Source organism: Odontomachus brunneus, unplaced genomic scaffold (assembly GCF_010583005.1).
Source record: "Odontomachus brunneus isolate Ranch 3 - 2012 unplaced genomic scaffold, Obru_v1 Obru_scaffold_097, whole genome shotgun sequence".
Classification (NCBI taxonomy): Eukaryota; Metazoa; Arthropoda; class Insecta; order Hymenoptera; family Formicidae; genus Odontomachus; species Odontomachus brunneus.
The window spans coordinates 414,868-429,762 of NW_022639547.1; the positions used below are offsets into that span (position 1 = coordinate 414,868).

General features: G+C 37.4%; 5 protein-coding genes across 10 annotated transcripts in view; 4 read left to right on the forward strand and 1 right to left on the reverse strand.

Annotated features, from left to right (window-relative positions):
- The window catches only part of LOC116848698, a 1,286-nt gene extending 1,212 nt beyond the window's left edge, over window positions 1-74 (forward strand). Inside the window, exon 4 of the mRNA XM_032825027.1 lies at window positions 70-74. Within this exon, the coding sequence (XP_032680918.1) occupies window positions 70-74 (5 nt within the window). The remainder of the gene's footprint in view (window positions 1-69) is intronic.
- LOC116848656 lies at window positions 7-2,153 on the forward strand. Of its 2 annotated transcripts, none has more exons than XM_032824969.1 (5): window positions 7-213; window positions 292-620; window positions 754-1,077; window positions 1,184-1,606; window positions 1,688-2,153. In XM_032824969.1, the coding sequence occupies exons 2-5, from the start codon at window positions 300-302 to the stop codon at window positions 1,904-1,906; spliced, it is 1,287 nt and encodes a 428-aa protein (XP_032680860.1). In that variant the 5' UTR covers window positions 7-213; window positions 292-299; the 3' UTR covers window positions 1,907-2,153. The 2 variants fall into 2 exon arrangements, with proteins under 2 accessions (XP_032680860.1, XP_032680861.1); XM_032824970.1 differs by having other exon boundaries at window positions 754-945.
- Window positions 2,154-2,363: 210 nt separating this feature from the next.
- Window positions 2,364-6,147, forward strand: LOC116848657. 4 transcript variants are annotated; one of them, XM_032824971.1, is made up of 5 exons: window positions 2,364-3,052; window positions 4,028-4,356; window positions 4,646-4,969; window positions 5,077-5,499; window positions 5,581-6,147. In XM_032824971.1, exons 2-5 carry the CDS (start codon window positions 4,036-4,038, stop codon window positions 5,797-5,799), a joined length of 1,287 nt encoding a protein of 428 aa, XP_032680862.1. In that variant the 5' UTR covers window positions 2,364-3,052; window positions 4,028-4,035; the 3' UTR covers window positions 5,800-6,147. The 4 variants fall into 4 exon arrangements, with proteins under 4 accessions (XP_032680862.1, XP_032680864.1, XP_032680863.1 ...); XM_032824973.1 differs by having other exon boundaries at window positions 2,364-2,810; XM_032824972.1 differs by lacking the exon at window positions 2,364-3,052 and adding an exon at window positions 3,865-3,928.
- On the reverse strand, window positions 6,119-8,483 carry LOC116848659. The gene is made up of 3 exons (XM_032824975.1): window positions 7,844-8,483; window positions 7,312-7,424; window positions 6,119-6,934 (listed from the first exon to the last, which is right to left on the reverse strand). The coding sequence occupies exons 1-3, from the start codon at window positions 8,198-8,200 to the stop codon at window positions 6,769-6,771; spliced, it is 636 nt and encodes a 211-aa protein (XP_032680866.1). The 5' UTR covers window positions 8,201-8,483; the 3' UTR covers window positions 6,119-6,768.
- A 2,708-nt stretch (window positions 8,484-11,191) lies between these two features.
- Window positions 11,192-14,895, forward strand: part of LOC116848660 (F-box only protein 33) — a 10,243-nt gene continuing 6,539 nt past the window's right edge. Inside the window, exons 1-3 of one of the 2 annotated variants that reach the window (XM_032824977.1) lie at window positions 11,192-11,921; window positions 12,781-12,875; window positions 12,952-13,149. In XM_032824977.1, the coding sequence (XP_032680868.1) occupies window positions 11,412-11,921; window positions 12,781-12,875; window positions 12,952-13,149 (803 nt within the window). In that variant the 5' untranslated portion in view covers window positions 11,192-11,411. The remainder of the gene's footprint in view (window positions 11,922-12,780; window positions 12,876-12,951; window positions 13,150-14,895) is intronic. The other variant, XM_032824976.1, reaches the window with a different exon arrangement.

Consider the following 14,895-nt stretch of genomic DNA (forward strand, 5'->3'; position numbering starts at 1 on the left):
TCAGAAAAGTCAGACTTCTCGAAACGGCAACATATGCATTATAAATTATAAATATTTTTATCATTGCAGAGTAACGCTTGACTGTCTGGATAAATTATACATGACAAGATAACAATTATATAAAAGCGCGATAAAGCTCTACATGACATTACATTCCAATATTGTTCACTCTTGTAAACGGAATTCTAATAAAATTTGAACGTATACATATTGGTTTGTAATTTTATTGTATTAATCGTTAACATAGTGAAAAGTTATTAAATTATGTCACTAAAATTTTATTTTGTTTAGACATAATCATGGCTCAAAATAAAAAAGTCAACTTGAGCTCGATGGTGAATCATAAGTTTACTGAAGAAGTGCTGAAAGATATTCTATGCAAGGCCTACGATGGGAAGAAAGTGCAACTGACAGATTGGAAGTTTGGTGATGAATTTACCAAAGGTGACAGCTACTTGTCAACTGTCTACAAAGGTGTATTATATGGTATTACGGATGACGAGGCAAGACAAGAAGTTCAAGTTAATTTTGTTGTAAAGTCCATTCCACAGAATGTTGCTCGCAAGAAAACTTTTAGAAGTTCAGATTTTTTCTCTAATGAGATTATTTTTTATACACAGGCAAGGATATAACAAATTTATTTTACATTTATATATATATATATATATATATATATATATCTTTCTGAAAAAGTTGATATTACTCTTGTATACAAACAGATTAACACATTTTTCAACAATTGTTATTTTGCAGGTGGTCCCTAAGTTTGAGAAGTTCTTGAAAGAAAAAGGACAGAGCAAGCTGTTACGTATACCACGTTATCTAGTCTCCTACATGGATGGTGAGAATGATTTTATAGTGCTAGAAGATCTCTCTCCCTTAGGATTTGGACCTGCATCGAGACAGAGCTGTATAAATTGGGCAGAATGCTTGGTAATATTGGAGGCATTGTCAAAATTTCATGCTATCTCATTTGCATATAAGGATCAAAACAAGGAGGAATTTACTGAAATGACTAAATGTTTGAAAGAGACTTATTTTGGCAAACATAATTGGGACTGGTATCGAAGATTCCATGTATGTAGTACTGTTTTATGTAATAATATGTAATATTTATATAATCACAAAATAATTTAATTATTATTATAAATTAAGTCTTCCTTTCTCTCTCTTTCTCTTCTAGGAGAGACTAATAGAAATATCTCAACATGCATTAACTGCTGAGTATCCTGATAGTAAAGCTCTGAAGCAATTCAATTCCTATAAATTTGGCACACTTTATGACAAGTGTTCAGAGATAGTGTGTGAAAGAAAACATGCTCCTACATCTGTTATATGTGCGGGTGACTGTTGGGCTCCAAACTTTTTAGTTCGAGATATTGGTCAAAATCAGAAGGAAGCATTAGTACTCGACTTTCAACTAGCACGTACCGCCAATCTTTCCACGGACTTATCATTCCTGATTTACTCGTGCACTCACAAGTCATTTCGAGATCAATATTTTGACACTACTTTGAAAACTTATCATTCTTTATTGAGTGATGCTATTAAAACTCTTGGATCTGATCCAGAAAAGATTTATCCATGGGATTTGTTCATGAAAGAAGTAAATTTCATCTATTTTGTAGTGTAAAAGTTTTCCTCTTTTTGTATAAAGTAAAATTACTAATTTTGATATCAATTATAGGTGAAGGAGAATTTTATCTTAGGTGTTGTCTTCGCAACTGAAGCTATTCCATTTGCAATAATGGACCCGTCTGAATCGTTCGACTTGGACGTTCTCGTTAAAGGTGACGAAGCAGTAGATATTGCTGATGTATGGGCCTTGCGCAACATTGCAACATCGAGTGGAAGACGAAGATTAGCGGATATGCTAATTCATGCTGTTGAACATGGATATCTATAACGAAAATTTTCACAAAAATCTTGACTGTTTGTGTAAAATTAGTCTTAATATCAAGCTCGTCAACCATGAAACCGTGATGTATTATAAAGAAAATTGTATTTTTAGTAACATAATTTCTGAGCAACTTGCGCATACTCCGTGACACATGTAAAAATGCGTGCATTTGAAATGTGTGTGTATTTATATATCACTTATTGAGTTGTATCATGACCTTAATGCAATAGAAAAAAAAAGTATATTAAATCTATATCAGAAGTAGGGAACCTCAGTGTCGATTGTTCCCATCTCTCGGTAAGCTAACAGTTAAATCGTGTGTCTGTCTCCGTCCAATTTAAAGAAAAAACGAAGACAGATGATTTAACTATTAGGTAGCTTGCGAAAAGATTGGAACAATCGGTCCTAAATCATACATGACAAGTGGTCTGTTCTTTTCAGCTGCACTGCTGAACTGGTGTAATAAGTTAGTGAGACAAGTATATTTTTTTTCACTCTAAACTTATTGCACCAGTACTGACAGTGATTGTCAAAATATACTTTAACCTTACTGTATCTGCAAGATAATATTGCAAAAATTTCGTATTCATTTTTGCCTAGAACGTGTTCCATTGATTAAATTCAATGATCGTTTCACTTGTCTGCTACTTGTCTTTATGCCAATGGATTTAACGATGGTGATATCATCATTACGTATTATCTATTATGTAAGGTCAATTGAAACGTACGTCAGTGCATTCTAACTCCTTGCGTTATGATGTCATTAATTGTTATTCTGTTATAAAAACATCTACTCCGAAGCCTATAAAAGCGGCAAACGGACCGCACCCAATGACACTTCGGCGAAAGGTTATGGATAAATCAAGTTTAATACGAGTTAAGGCTTCTGTATGACTGTGAAAGTTATCAAGTATGTCTCTCGCCTAAATTCCATTGTCGGAAAAGTCAGACTTCTCGAAACAGGAATATATGCATTATAAATTATAAATATTTTTATCATAGCAGAGTGACGCTTGATTGCCTGGATAAATCATATATGACAAGATAAGAATTATATAAAAGCGCGATAGAGCTCTACATGACATTACATTCCAATATTGTTCACGCTTGTAAACGGGATTCTAATAAAATTTGAACATACCAGGTGTAGAAGTATGAAACCGGAATTTTTTTATACAAATAAGACGTCTGTTGTTCGAAAGTGATAAATAATACTTTATTCAAAATAATTTCCACTGTTTTGAACACATTTTTCCCACCTCTCTGGCAGTTTATGAATGCCGTGCCAAAAAAACTTTTCATCTTTTGAAGCGAACCAGTTATCTAGCCATTTTTCCACATTTTCATACGAATCGAAGCGTTGGTTAGCGAGAGCGTGTCCTAGCGATGCGAACAGGTGATAATCGGACGGAGCCAAGTCTGGAGAATAAGCCGCATGCGGTAGTAATTCCCAACTGAACGACTCGATCGTTTCCTTGACCCGTTTTGCTGTATGTGATGGGGCATTATCATGGAGCAAAATGACATTGTGTTGCCTTTTTGCATATTCTGGTCGTTTTTTAGTCAATGTTCGATTTAAATCGATCATTTGTTGTTGGTAGCGATTAGTATTGACGGTTTGACCAGGTTTCAGCAGTTCATAGTTCATAGTTCATAGTTCATAGTTCTTCGTTCCTCACGTCAAAATCACCACTTTTGAATTTTTTAAACCACTCGAAACACTGAGATTTACCAAGAGCATATTCACCGTAAGCTTCGACAAGCATTCGATGTGATTCTGCAGCAGTTTTCTTTAAATGATAACAGAAAATCAATGCTGTCCGCAAATCATAGTTAGTAGGCTCGAAACGTGACATGTTTAAGGTTATACAAAAATATACTAGAGAATGAAAGTTGGGGTTATGTTTGTTGACAATATTCGTCAGCTGTTAGGAGAATATAATAGCGCGGCAGTAACGGTCTTACGGTCACTAAACTGAACGCTGGCACCATTTATAGGGGAATTCCGGTTTCATACTTCTACACCTGGTATATGGATTTGTTTGTAATTTTGTTGTATTTATCGTTGTGACTGTTAACACAGTGAAAAGTTATTAAATTATATCACTAAAATTTTCTTTTGTTTAGACATAATCATGGCTCAAAATAAAAAAGTCGACTTGAGCTCGATGGTGAATCATAAGTTTACTCAAGAAGTGCTGACAGATATTCTATGCAAGGTCTATGATGGGAAGAAAGTGCAACTGACAGATTGGAAGTTTGGTGATGGATTTACCAAAGGTGACAACTACTTGTCAACTGTCTACAAAGGTGTATTATATGGTATTACAGATGACAAGGCAAAACAAGAAATTCAAGTTAACTTTGTTGTAAAGTTCATTCCTCAGAATGTTGCTCGCAAGAAAACTTTTAGAAGTTCAGATTTTTTCTCTAATGAGATTATTTTTTATACACAGGCAAGGATATAACAAATTTATTTTACATTTATATATATATATATATATATATATCTTTCTGAAAAAGTTGACATTACTCTTGTATATAAACAAATTAAAGGAACATCTACATTGGAAGTAAATAGCAAGAAGTAGGAAGTAAGAGTAAGAAATTGACCAACCACAGTCGAATGTGAGAAGAATAATCAACTATGATTGATCAATTTCTTATTCTTACTTCCTACTTCTTACTGCTTACTTCCAATGTAGACGTCCCTTAACACATTTTTCAACAATTGTTATTTTGCAGGTGGTCCCTAAGTTTGAGAAGTTCTTGAAAGAAAAAGGACAGAGTAAGCTGTTACGTATACCACACTATCTAATCTCCTATATGGATGGTGAAAATGATTTTATAGTGCTAGAAGACCTCTCTCCCCTAGGATTTGGACCTGCATCGAGACAGAGCTGTATAGATTGGGCAGAATGCTTAGTAATATTGGAGGCATTGTCAAAATTTCATGCTATCTCATTTGCATACAAGGATCAAAACAAGGAGGAATTTACTGAAATGACTAAATGTTTGAAAGAGACTTATTTTGGCAAACATAATTGGAACTGGTATCGAAGATACCATGTATGTAGTGCTGTTTATATATAATAATGTATAATATTTATATAATTCTATAAAATAATTTAATTATTATTATAAATGAAGTCTTTCTCTCTCTTTCTCTCTTCTAGGAGAAACTATTAGAAATATCTCGACATGCATTAACTACCGAGTATCCTGATAGTAAAGCTGTGAAGCAATTCAATTCCTATAAATTTGGCGCACTTTATGAGAAGTGTTCAGAGTTAGTGTGTGAAAGAAAACATGCTCCTACGTCCATTATATGTGCGGGTGACTGTTGGGCTCCAAACTTTTTAATTCGAGATATTGGTCAAAATCGGAAGGAAGCTGTATTACTCGACTTTCAACTAGCACGGACCGCCAATCCTTCCACGGACTTATCATTCCTGATTTACTCATGCACCCACAAGCCATTTCGAGATCAATATTTTGACACCATCTTGAAAACTTATCATTCTTTATTGAGTGATGCTATTAAAACTCTTGGATCTGATCCAGAAAAGATTTATCCATGGGATTTGTTCATGAAAGAAGTAAATTTCATCTATTTTGTAATGTAAAAGTTTTCCTCTTTTTATATAAAGTAAAATTATTAATTTTGATATCAATTATAGGTGAAGGAGAATTTTATCTTAGGTGTTGTCTTCGCAATTGAAGCTATTCCATTTGCATTATTGGATCCATCTGAATTGTTCGATTTGGACGATCTCGTTAAAGGTGACGAAGCAATGGATATTGCCGATGTATGGGCCTCGCTCAAGATTGCAACATCTAGTGGAAGACGAAGATTAGCGGATATGCTAATTCATGCTGTTGAGCATGGATATCTATAACGAAAATTTTCATACAAATATCTTCACTGTTTGTGTACAGTTAATCTTAGTAGCACAAGCTCGTCAACCATGAAACCGTGATGTATTATAGAGAAAATTATATTTTTAGTAACAGAATCTCCGAGCAACTTACAAGAATTTTTTATAGAAAAGAAATTTATCTCAACAGCTATTGAAATACTATACATCTAGTTCTTAGCTCTCCACGAGAGGTCTCTGTAACCCCTCGCTCTTGCCAGCCTCTAAAATTATGTGTACACATATATTTAGAAGAAATGACATTTTATACATAATCTTTATTAAATGTGCTTGCATTAAATAAAATAAAGACAGTCTATATTTGTATAATTTCAATAACAACAACATAGATTCAATTATAATTCGTATAAGAGTAGAGATATAGCCATCCATATTTATACAGCCTACATATATAGCTTTTTACATCAGCCAGTAGATGATAAGACTCTGCGTTATCACATAGCTTTATTAATTGGGTGGAAATGTATATATATTGGTAGAAATATCTTGTATTTTTCTTTCTTTTTAGGAAAAGTACATCTATATTGCTGAAAAGCACAATATGTCAATGATAAATGCATCACAGATGCGTATCTGATGTTAACATCTCGCTGTACTAAGCAAATAGCTTGATTCGAGTAGAGACGCTGGAAAAATTTATTAAGTCTGTTTCGCGCGATTGTTAGTTTCTCGCTTATCTACTTCGAGAGAAATCACGATAGAGTTAATCGAGAATCTCTTGTTAAACCACACGATGTTGAGAGTAACTTTACACCGATAACATGTACAATATGTACCCTAACAGCACAGATGTTCAGGGGACATCCAGAATATATCCTGAGGAAGTCCTGAGGAAGTCCTGAGGACATTTCTTCGTTCTCAGGACGTCCTCAGGAGATTTTATGCTGTCTGGGTAATAGCACGAACGGTGCGCTCCGCTATAAAATAGCTCTATGTGTTCTGATGTTGAACGTTGTTTGTTAAAACGTTACTCGCGTCGAAAACGGTCGTGTCTTCGTCATCTTCTTCCTCCAACGGCAGTGGTCGCATCTCGACGTCCTGCCTGTGCGTAAGGACACCGTACTTTCGAACCATCTGGGCACGTGTCTTACTTAACCTGTCAGGGAGATGCAGAGACATTTGAGCCTTCAAAGCTACAGAAGAATGACCTGTTCTTTTTAGTTGAGCTGAATTTTTGTTCTTTCTTCTTATTAAGCTTATAATTTTGTGAAAAAATTAGTATCTAGTGCTTGAACTCTAAAATTTACTTATCTGGTATTTCTGCATCAAAAGAAGTTTCTTTCATCGAGAAGTAGCATATGAAATATAGCTAATTAAATGTTTATCATATATTGGAGAAAAACATTAGATTGTATATCTGTTTTATTCTAAAAGCAAGAAATGCAACACAGCTCAGCTAAAAGAAATAGATCCAAAATTTGTGCTACTGCTGTATATCATTATCACACTAAACATTAACACACCAAAACCCACCTAAAGCTACGGAACACGATATAGGCCATAACAAGGATGCTTAGTCCTACAAAGACTAAGAAACCACGCACAAGAGCACCGGTATTGAAGGTCGTGTGGCCCTCGTTGGAGTGCTATATCAAAGAATATCATCATAATTAATAACATTATCTACATTGTGAGAATATAAATGGAGAAGTTAATAAACAGAATGTCCAGATAATGATTACAAGGCCTGTTCTTTGTGCTGCTGCACTGTTGAACCGGTGCAACAAATTAAAGCGACACAAATATACATTTTCTCATTCTAACTTTTTGTTCAGTTCAGCAGTGCAGCTACAAAGAACAGGCCTATACTTCTCCCTGAATGGAGAAACGAGAAGGATGAAGAATTACACGTGCAATTCCCACATTTCCACATTGCGAACGATTCCACGATCGTCAATACGATAAAATTCATCATGCGACAACTCTTCATCTTTCTATATTCCACCCGGGAAAAGTTACACGATCGCTATTCTGACGTGCAATTAAAACTGTCTATGAAACAAACCTCGTCGGCTGCGTCTGCGACGTGTATGGTCTTGTTCACGGCGGCAGCAGCAGCGGCGGCGACGTCCGGTGCCGATGGCTTCGAGGTTATGTTGTGCGTCCTGTTGCTCGTGTCAGCCGCCGGCCTTGTCCTTAGGTTAACGGGCGCTCCGGCCGCGGCCTTCTTCCCCGGAACGTTCAGCGCCGTCACCGGCTGCTCGTCGACCTTACCGCTGGTGTCCTCGACTTTGCCCTTGCTCCCAACCGTCGGCGCGTCTCTCTTCTCCCGAAAGCTTCCTTCGCTGACCGCGGCTTGTGCCAGCAGGAAGATCAACAGGAACAGAAAAAACTTCATCTTCTGGATCTTCGAGCGCGTCATCGTGCCGTGTCATTTAAGCGATGATTCGGTGCGACGACGGCCTTACGCACACGGACACGTTACCTCCCGCTTGCTCTCTACGACGTGACAGTTCCGCCTTCTTCGCGCACCGACGCGAGCTCCATGTTGTCCCCCGAGCGGCGCGCTAAATGTAAACTAACGTCGTGTGTGTCGTCGGAATCGTGTCCTCTCTGCGTCCAAATTCACCGCAAAATCACCACATTCTGTTTTTTCCGCCGTGACGCAACAGCCTTCGGACAGTTTCGTGTTTACTCGCGCTGCCGTGCGCGCATGCGCCACACGTGTCGCGCTGTCACGCTCGTGTCAATGTCAGTCGTGACAGTCGCGAATTTGAAAAACAGTGAGACCGCGTGTACTCACTGAGCTCTATACATACTGAGGCGCGTTCGAAAACTCCACCCGGGTGCTTCTCCTCTCTCTTTATCTGACTCCTGTATCTTTCTCACTCCAACGCAGCGAGTACACTCGGATAGAGTTTTCGAACGCACGCCTGGAGTAAGCCATCATAGCTGCGTTCGGAAATGTCACTTGAATGCTCTCACTCTCTTTTTATCTCACTCTTGTATTTCGCTCATTCTAACGCAACGGGTACACTTGGGTAACGTTTTCGAACGCAGCCTATGGCGTTTGGTGGTGAGGTTATCTTTGTTTGAGGTTCGCTGATTGGTTAAGTATAAAGTGAGACAGCCTTACGACCAACCTATGTAGATCGTAGGCTCACGGCTCACTCCAGTATATATAGAGCTCATTGCGCGTACTAGTCAGTGAACGTTTTCTAACTCGAAGGATTCGTTCAGTCCTCACGGATTTACATTGAAGAGAAAGATCCATGATCGCCTCTCTGTTTTACGCAGCATACAAGTTCTTATTCTGAACTCCGTTTTATCGATAAAGGTGACTCTGTGCGAGGTCTATACCCATACAGCACAGAACGTTGAAAAAACCTTGATGAGACGTTGCAACATTGAAAATAGAAGTGTGGATGTTTTTTCTACATGGAATTTATGTTGATTTTTCAACATTGATTACAAGATATTGCTGCAATGTTGAATATATATTGAACAAAAAGTACAATTTTTTGCAACAATATTTGAGCAGCATTGAAAATTATATTATTGATAATATTAAGGAAAAATTTGTTATTATATAATAATAATAGTAAAATAAATTATTATTAAATTTTATTATATTAATGTATATGTATTATACATATTATATTACAATATACCATAATCATATATATGTTTCTTATTATTTATATGTAAAATTGAAATGTGTTTAAGCAATTTTGCGCAAACCCTGAATATTCTTTTATTTCATAATATTCTCTATTATATAAAAAACATTAAACTGGAAGGAACGGTCGAAATCAGTTTGCAAATAACTACATAAACTTTAATACTAAATAAAATAGATTAACTTTAATATTAAATAAAATAAATAGGCGAATCAAGTATACATTTTATAAGTGTAAATTGTAAAAACATCGTTGGAGTCATTGGAATCACCGCGTGCCGCTCGATCGTCAGGTTAAATTGAGGTAGTCAGAATGGATTTGGTGCCGGCATACTGCTTCGGATTTGAAATTATCGAGAGAGGATTCGCGAAAGTTTTAGAATGTTTTTGACAATTTTCGGTTTCTAGCAGTTATAAGACATGAATAGGAAAATAGAGAAAATAGAAATTAGTTTTTTTATTATAAAACAATAAGAATAAATAAGACGTTGAAATGTCAAAGAAAAATCAACAATCGCGGATATTTTTACATTATATCAAGGTTTGTGCAACGTTGATTCAATATTTCTCAATGTTGTTGCAATACTGACATTGTTATAATTCAACATTCTTTCAACATTAATTCAACATTACTGTGCTGTATGGAATATTAATAGTTATTACTTGAAATTTGCTTCAAGTGAGATTTAAATTTAGGGTTAGATGTGAGTTTTTCAATAAAATGAAAATTACAAATGATTACAAATGTAACGTTGCATATATCATATATGCCTGAAAAATTTAAATCTAACTCTCAGTTCAAATCTGAATAACTCACGTGAGACAAATTTCAAGTAACGACTATTAATACCGACTTAAATGTGCTTGTAAGCCAATTAGACTGGTAAGTCACATTTAGGGCCGCTTTTTCAATAATATTTTGAACTTAGATTTAACATTAAGTTCTATTCTAACAATGTGTTTGATATGTTTAACAGAGTTTAAATTTCAATCTACATAGGAAGAATTTTACAGTAAAAATTACTGCAGTATTTTATAATCGAGAAGTAGATCGATATTCCGCAATAATTTACTATCCTTTAATTTTTCAAACGTGTTCTCTCTCTCTCTCTCTCTCTCTCTCTCTCTCTCTCTCTGTTGTATGTGTTTTAGGAAATAAAATATACTGGGTGCTTCCGAGTTGGGTCGAGTTGAGTTAGTTCCACTATAGTATATGTAACGGATACTATAGTGGAACTAACTCAACTTGACCCAAACCTGGACATTTCGGAAGCACCCGCTATTAAAACATTCGCTATGTTTCGCTATTGTAAAATCTGCTGTACTATTTCTGGCGAAATTTACTATATTTTTTAGCAATTCATATAGCACACAATCGTTTAGAAACGATTATAAAATGTTACGTACGATTATAATCGACTATAAAGCGATAATAAAACATTATACACGTTTAGAAAACGTATGTGAAACCGATATGTGCTAATAGGGAAAAAATTGTTAAAACAAATATAGTAAAAACAGATCGAAGAGAATGTATATGAAAAAAAAGTTATATTTTCTTTCCGTGTGACTTTAAACTACTAGGAAAAAATTGGTCTTTAGAGGCACTGTTATCGATGAAAGAGAGTTCAGAATAAGGCCCGTATGTCACATTTACGCGTACATCATCTACGCGTGCGCTGCTCCAGGGTGACCGACGCGTTACTCCGATCCTGCTGACACATCGTGCATATATGCATGCTGCGATACACGAGAGTGACAGTGAGAGAGGAAGGTAGAGAGACAGAGAAAGAAAGTGTGTCTGTGTATGTGCGAGACAGGCGGACAGACAGACAGATAGCAGTCAGAGAGTGAGTTGCGTCGTGTGAGTCGCAGGTCGCGAGATCGGTCGTTCGTCCGTTCACTCGTACGATCGGTCGGTCGGTGAATTCATTATTAGCGTTGTGCTCCGTATATGCCCGTCTCATCTGCGGATGTAAACGGCGCGGCCGCGGCTGCGGCCGCGATCACCGCGCTCGGGGGCGAGTCGAACGACGGCCGCGACGGATCATCATCGCGACGGTTGCGGCGGCCGATCGCCTGGCTGAATATGATGCGCGCCTGCGATGGCGGTGCCAGCGACGTTCTGTTGGAGAAATTCCGCGGTGCCAACAGCACCGCGTCGGCCCCGACGACGGCAGTGACGACGACGGCGACGGCGGCTGCGGCGGTAGCGGAGGACGGGGACGCGGCACCAACCGAGCTGGCGACGTCGAAGTGCGAGGGGCAGCTATCTTCCTCCTCACTTAAGGCGAACAGCTGTTCGTCCTGCTGTTGTTGTTGCAAGCCAGCCGCCGCGAGTCGTACGACAGAAATGGCGCAAGAGGACCATTCCGGCGGCCCCTCCTGGGACAATCTGCCTAGTGTTATCCTGCAGGAGATATTCTCGTATTTGCCGCATAAGTCGCGAATAACAGCTTCCCAGGTATACATACATGCGTATAGATGGAGAAAGAGAGAGCGTTATTTATCTCGCATTCTGAGAGGATTTCTCTGAAACGCGTATAAGATGAAAAGAGCGACAGGGGCAGAAAGTATACGTATGGGTGCGCGCGCGCGCGCGTGATACGTGTTTGTCCTTATTTCTGCTTATTTTTGTTCATTCGTCTTTCGATATCGCGGTACAAACCGAGCTGACGCGCGATAAAGCTGTCATGTAGTCTCGCGTGTCTCGCGAGATACACGAGAAGACACTTGGCGTAAGGAGACAAAACGCGTTTAAGACAAAAACCCATCATCCCGCTCGTTCCCCGCGCCCGCGTCCAACCGTTATAAATCGCGCGGATACAAATCCGGTTACACGGACGTTATCAGCTGCGTGCAGCAGCTGTTGGCGACAGATGAACCTTTCACGCTGCGATTTCGACTGTCGAAAGGTTCCGCTCGACACTTTCCTACGGTCACGAGCGATTGCGCTCTTCAACATGTTCTGTTCTCATTAAGCGCACTTTCAGTATACTGAAAAAGATGGCGACATTCGTTTGGTAAACATGTTGGAAGAGCGCAAACAGCCAGGCTGTTGTTGAGCGAGAAATCTTGCGAATGATGGCGAAGTCGTGTGACGATAAGAGAATAAAGTCTTTTGACTGTTCTATACAAAATATTATTACGATCTAAATAAATATTATATACGATATTCAATGTCAATATCAGTGATTTAAATGTACAGATAACTTTTCTCCCAGAAGATGATAATCACTCATATCGATGTGACATATCAACTTGTTGATATTCTTACTTCAATATGAGATCTGCTCAGTGAGCTTGTTGTTGAACTTGCACAGGTATGCAGAAATTGGAGGTGTACTTTGTTCCACCCAAGCTTCTGGAGAAAAATCTCTTTTGTGTTCAAAGATGAGGACAGTGTTTCGTGGGTCAGGTATGTAAAGTCGAACTCATCTGCTCTGCCAGTTTCTAGTGTTATCATGAGTTGCACACGATGTATTTTATTGTAGATTCATGGCAGATTGTTTTGCTCTGAGTGTACACGAGGCCACAATTCGTTGGGATATATCCAGCAGAAGATATATTGACTGCATGAGTGAAACTTACAATCTTCTAAAGAAATTAAGTTACAACAGACAACTGAGAAAATTGTTTTTGGAATTCAGTAGTAACATTTATGACTACTCCTTTGACAACGAGGAACCTAGGTATTGTTTATAGTAGTAGTATTTATTACCATTCAGCTACAAAATAGCCAAGAAGGGGACTTGGTTTACATTGAATTCTATCTTATACTTATCCACTCATTTATCCATCCATTCTTCCATACATGAATATATTACTCTTATCTCTATTCTATCTCCTCGTCACCTATCACAGCCAAATTACATTTTCGCTTTTATGTTATTAATTATACCTCCTTTCCATTACAATTTGTGTGCTAATGCCTCTCTTAAATATATTCCCTTTATTTCTAACTTTCTTATTATTTATGCATACATTTTCGCAGTAATTTACCCTTTGCCTTATTCTCATCTATCCTTTTCTTTTTCTTTTATTTTCTTCTCCCTTACTTTCCATATTCTTCTTAAAACCTTACCTTTAATTTCATCTATTTCATCATTCCATATCCTTTCCTTTCCTCTGCCTTCCATCCTATCTATTTCCTCAAACCATCTCTTTCCCATCTCACATGTATACATATAATGTTTCATCTCATCCTGTTCCCTACCATACAATACACACATCCTCTCTTCCTCTCCTAACCAATACTTATTCTTCAACTCCAAATTACCACATCTTAGCTTAATAAACGCTCTCACCTCTTCTCCTCACCAAACTACTCTTTTCTAGGTACTTGTGTCCCTCTCCTACCTTCCTTATCTCTTTATATCTTTCGTTATATCTAGCCTCCATAATCTTATTTTCCATCCATTGTTTTTGTACTTCCCTTTCCCTTTTCGTTATTTCTCCTTCTATATCCCAGTTTTCTTTCTTTCCTTCTTTTACTCTCTCTAATCCCCAACCATTCCTATTATAATATTTTTCCCTTTCCCTCCCATACAAATCTTTCCATTCACCTTCCTCTTTCTCTCCCAAACATTTTCTTATTAAACTTTCTTCACTGCTGTTCCCAATCTTTTCCTCATATCTTTTCGCCCTTATGCCCCATCCTATTTTTAATTTCTCCATCCCTAGTATCTCCATCTTCATAATAACATACCTCGGTGTGCAAAAATCCAATCTAAACATCCATCTTATGTAGTCCATCATAACTTTTTCTAATTTTTCTTTTTCTTCCCATCCTCATATTTCCACTCCGTAAGCCATCACACTTTGTATCAGATATTTAAATAATGTCCATCTCCTTATAAAATCATCTCTACATATTGTTTCTCCTATACCTTATTCCCTATACCTTATTCAAAGCTACTCTACCTTTCTTATACAAATCATTTATATGTGCCTTATAATTCCCCACTTAAATGTAAATCCTAAATATTTGAAACAATAAATTAAGGACCATTAGAGTTAACGCACAGGTTGTATAGTGCTGTTATAAACTATTAACACATAGTGACACAATCTTGCAAAGAGAACAAATTTTATTAAAAATCAAACGCGTTTTGGTCTCATTTCGCAGACCCTCTTCAGTGAAAACAAGCAGTGGTATAGTGTCGCAAAAAATAAAAAATCGCAAAAGTCGGCGCTAACATTGGTTGTCACAAGATAGTCGCTACAAAATCTTTTGTCTACGGGACTCAGAGGCACAAACATAATATATTAATTACAACAATGAGTTGTTTCATTGTTCAGAAGCTGCCGGCAATTCATTCAGAGATTGGTCACTCCATCGCACGTACGATTGCTGCCATTCCCATCATTTCTTTGCTACATTGGCAAATCTGTTCAATTATAACGTTTAATTTCGCCCAGCAAATAGCATAGATTTC

Coding starts and splice junctions, on each gene's coding strand:
- LOC116848656 (XM_032824969.1), top strand. CDS start 300: ATGGCTCAAAATAAAAAAGTCAACTTGAGCTCGATGGTGAATCATAAG. Junction 621..753: donor AGATTATTTTTTATACACAG/GCAAGGATATAA, acceptor GTTATTTTGCAG/GTGGTCCCTAAGTTTGAGAA. Junction 1,607..1,687: donor GGGATTTGTTCATGAAAGAA/GTAAATTTCATC, acceptor TATCAATTATAG/GTGAAGGAGAATTTTATCTT.
- LOC116848659 (XM_032824975.1), bottom strand. CDS start 8,200: ATGACGCGCTCGAAGATCCAGAAGATGAAGTTTTTTCTGTTCCTGTTG. Junction 7,425..7,843: donor TCGCAGACGCAGCCGACGAG/GTTTGTTTCATA, acceptor TCTTTGATATAG/CACTCCAACGAGGGCCACAC. Junction 6,935..7,311: donor ATCGTGTTCCGTAGCTTTAG/GTGGGTTTTGGT, acceptor TCTCCCTGACAG/GTTAAGTAAGACACGTGCCC.
- LOC116848657 (XM_032824971.1), top strand. CDS start 4,036: ATGGCTCAAAATAAAAAAGTCGACTTGAGCTCGATGGTGAATCATAAG. Junction 4,357..4,645: donor AGATTATTTTTTATACACAG/GCAAGGATATAA, acceptor GTTATTTTGCAG/GTGGTCCCTAAGTTTGAGAA. Junction 5,500..5,580: donor GGGATTTGTTCATGAAAGAA/GTAAATTTCATC, acceptor TATCAATTATAG/GTGAAGGAGAATTTTATCTT.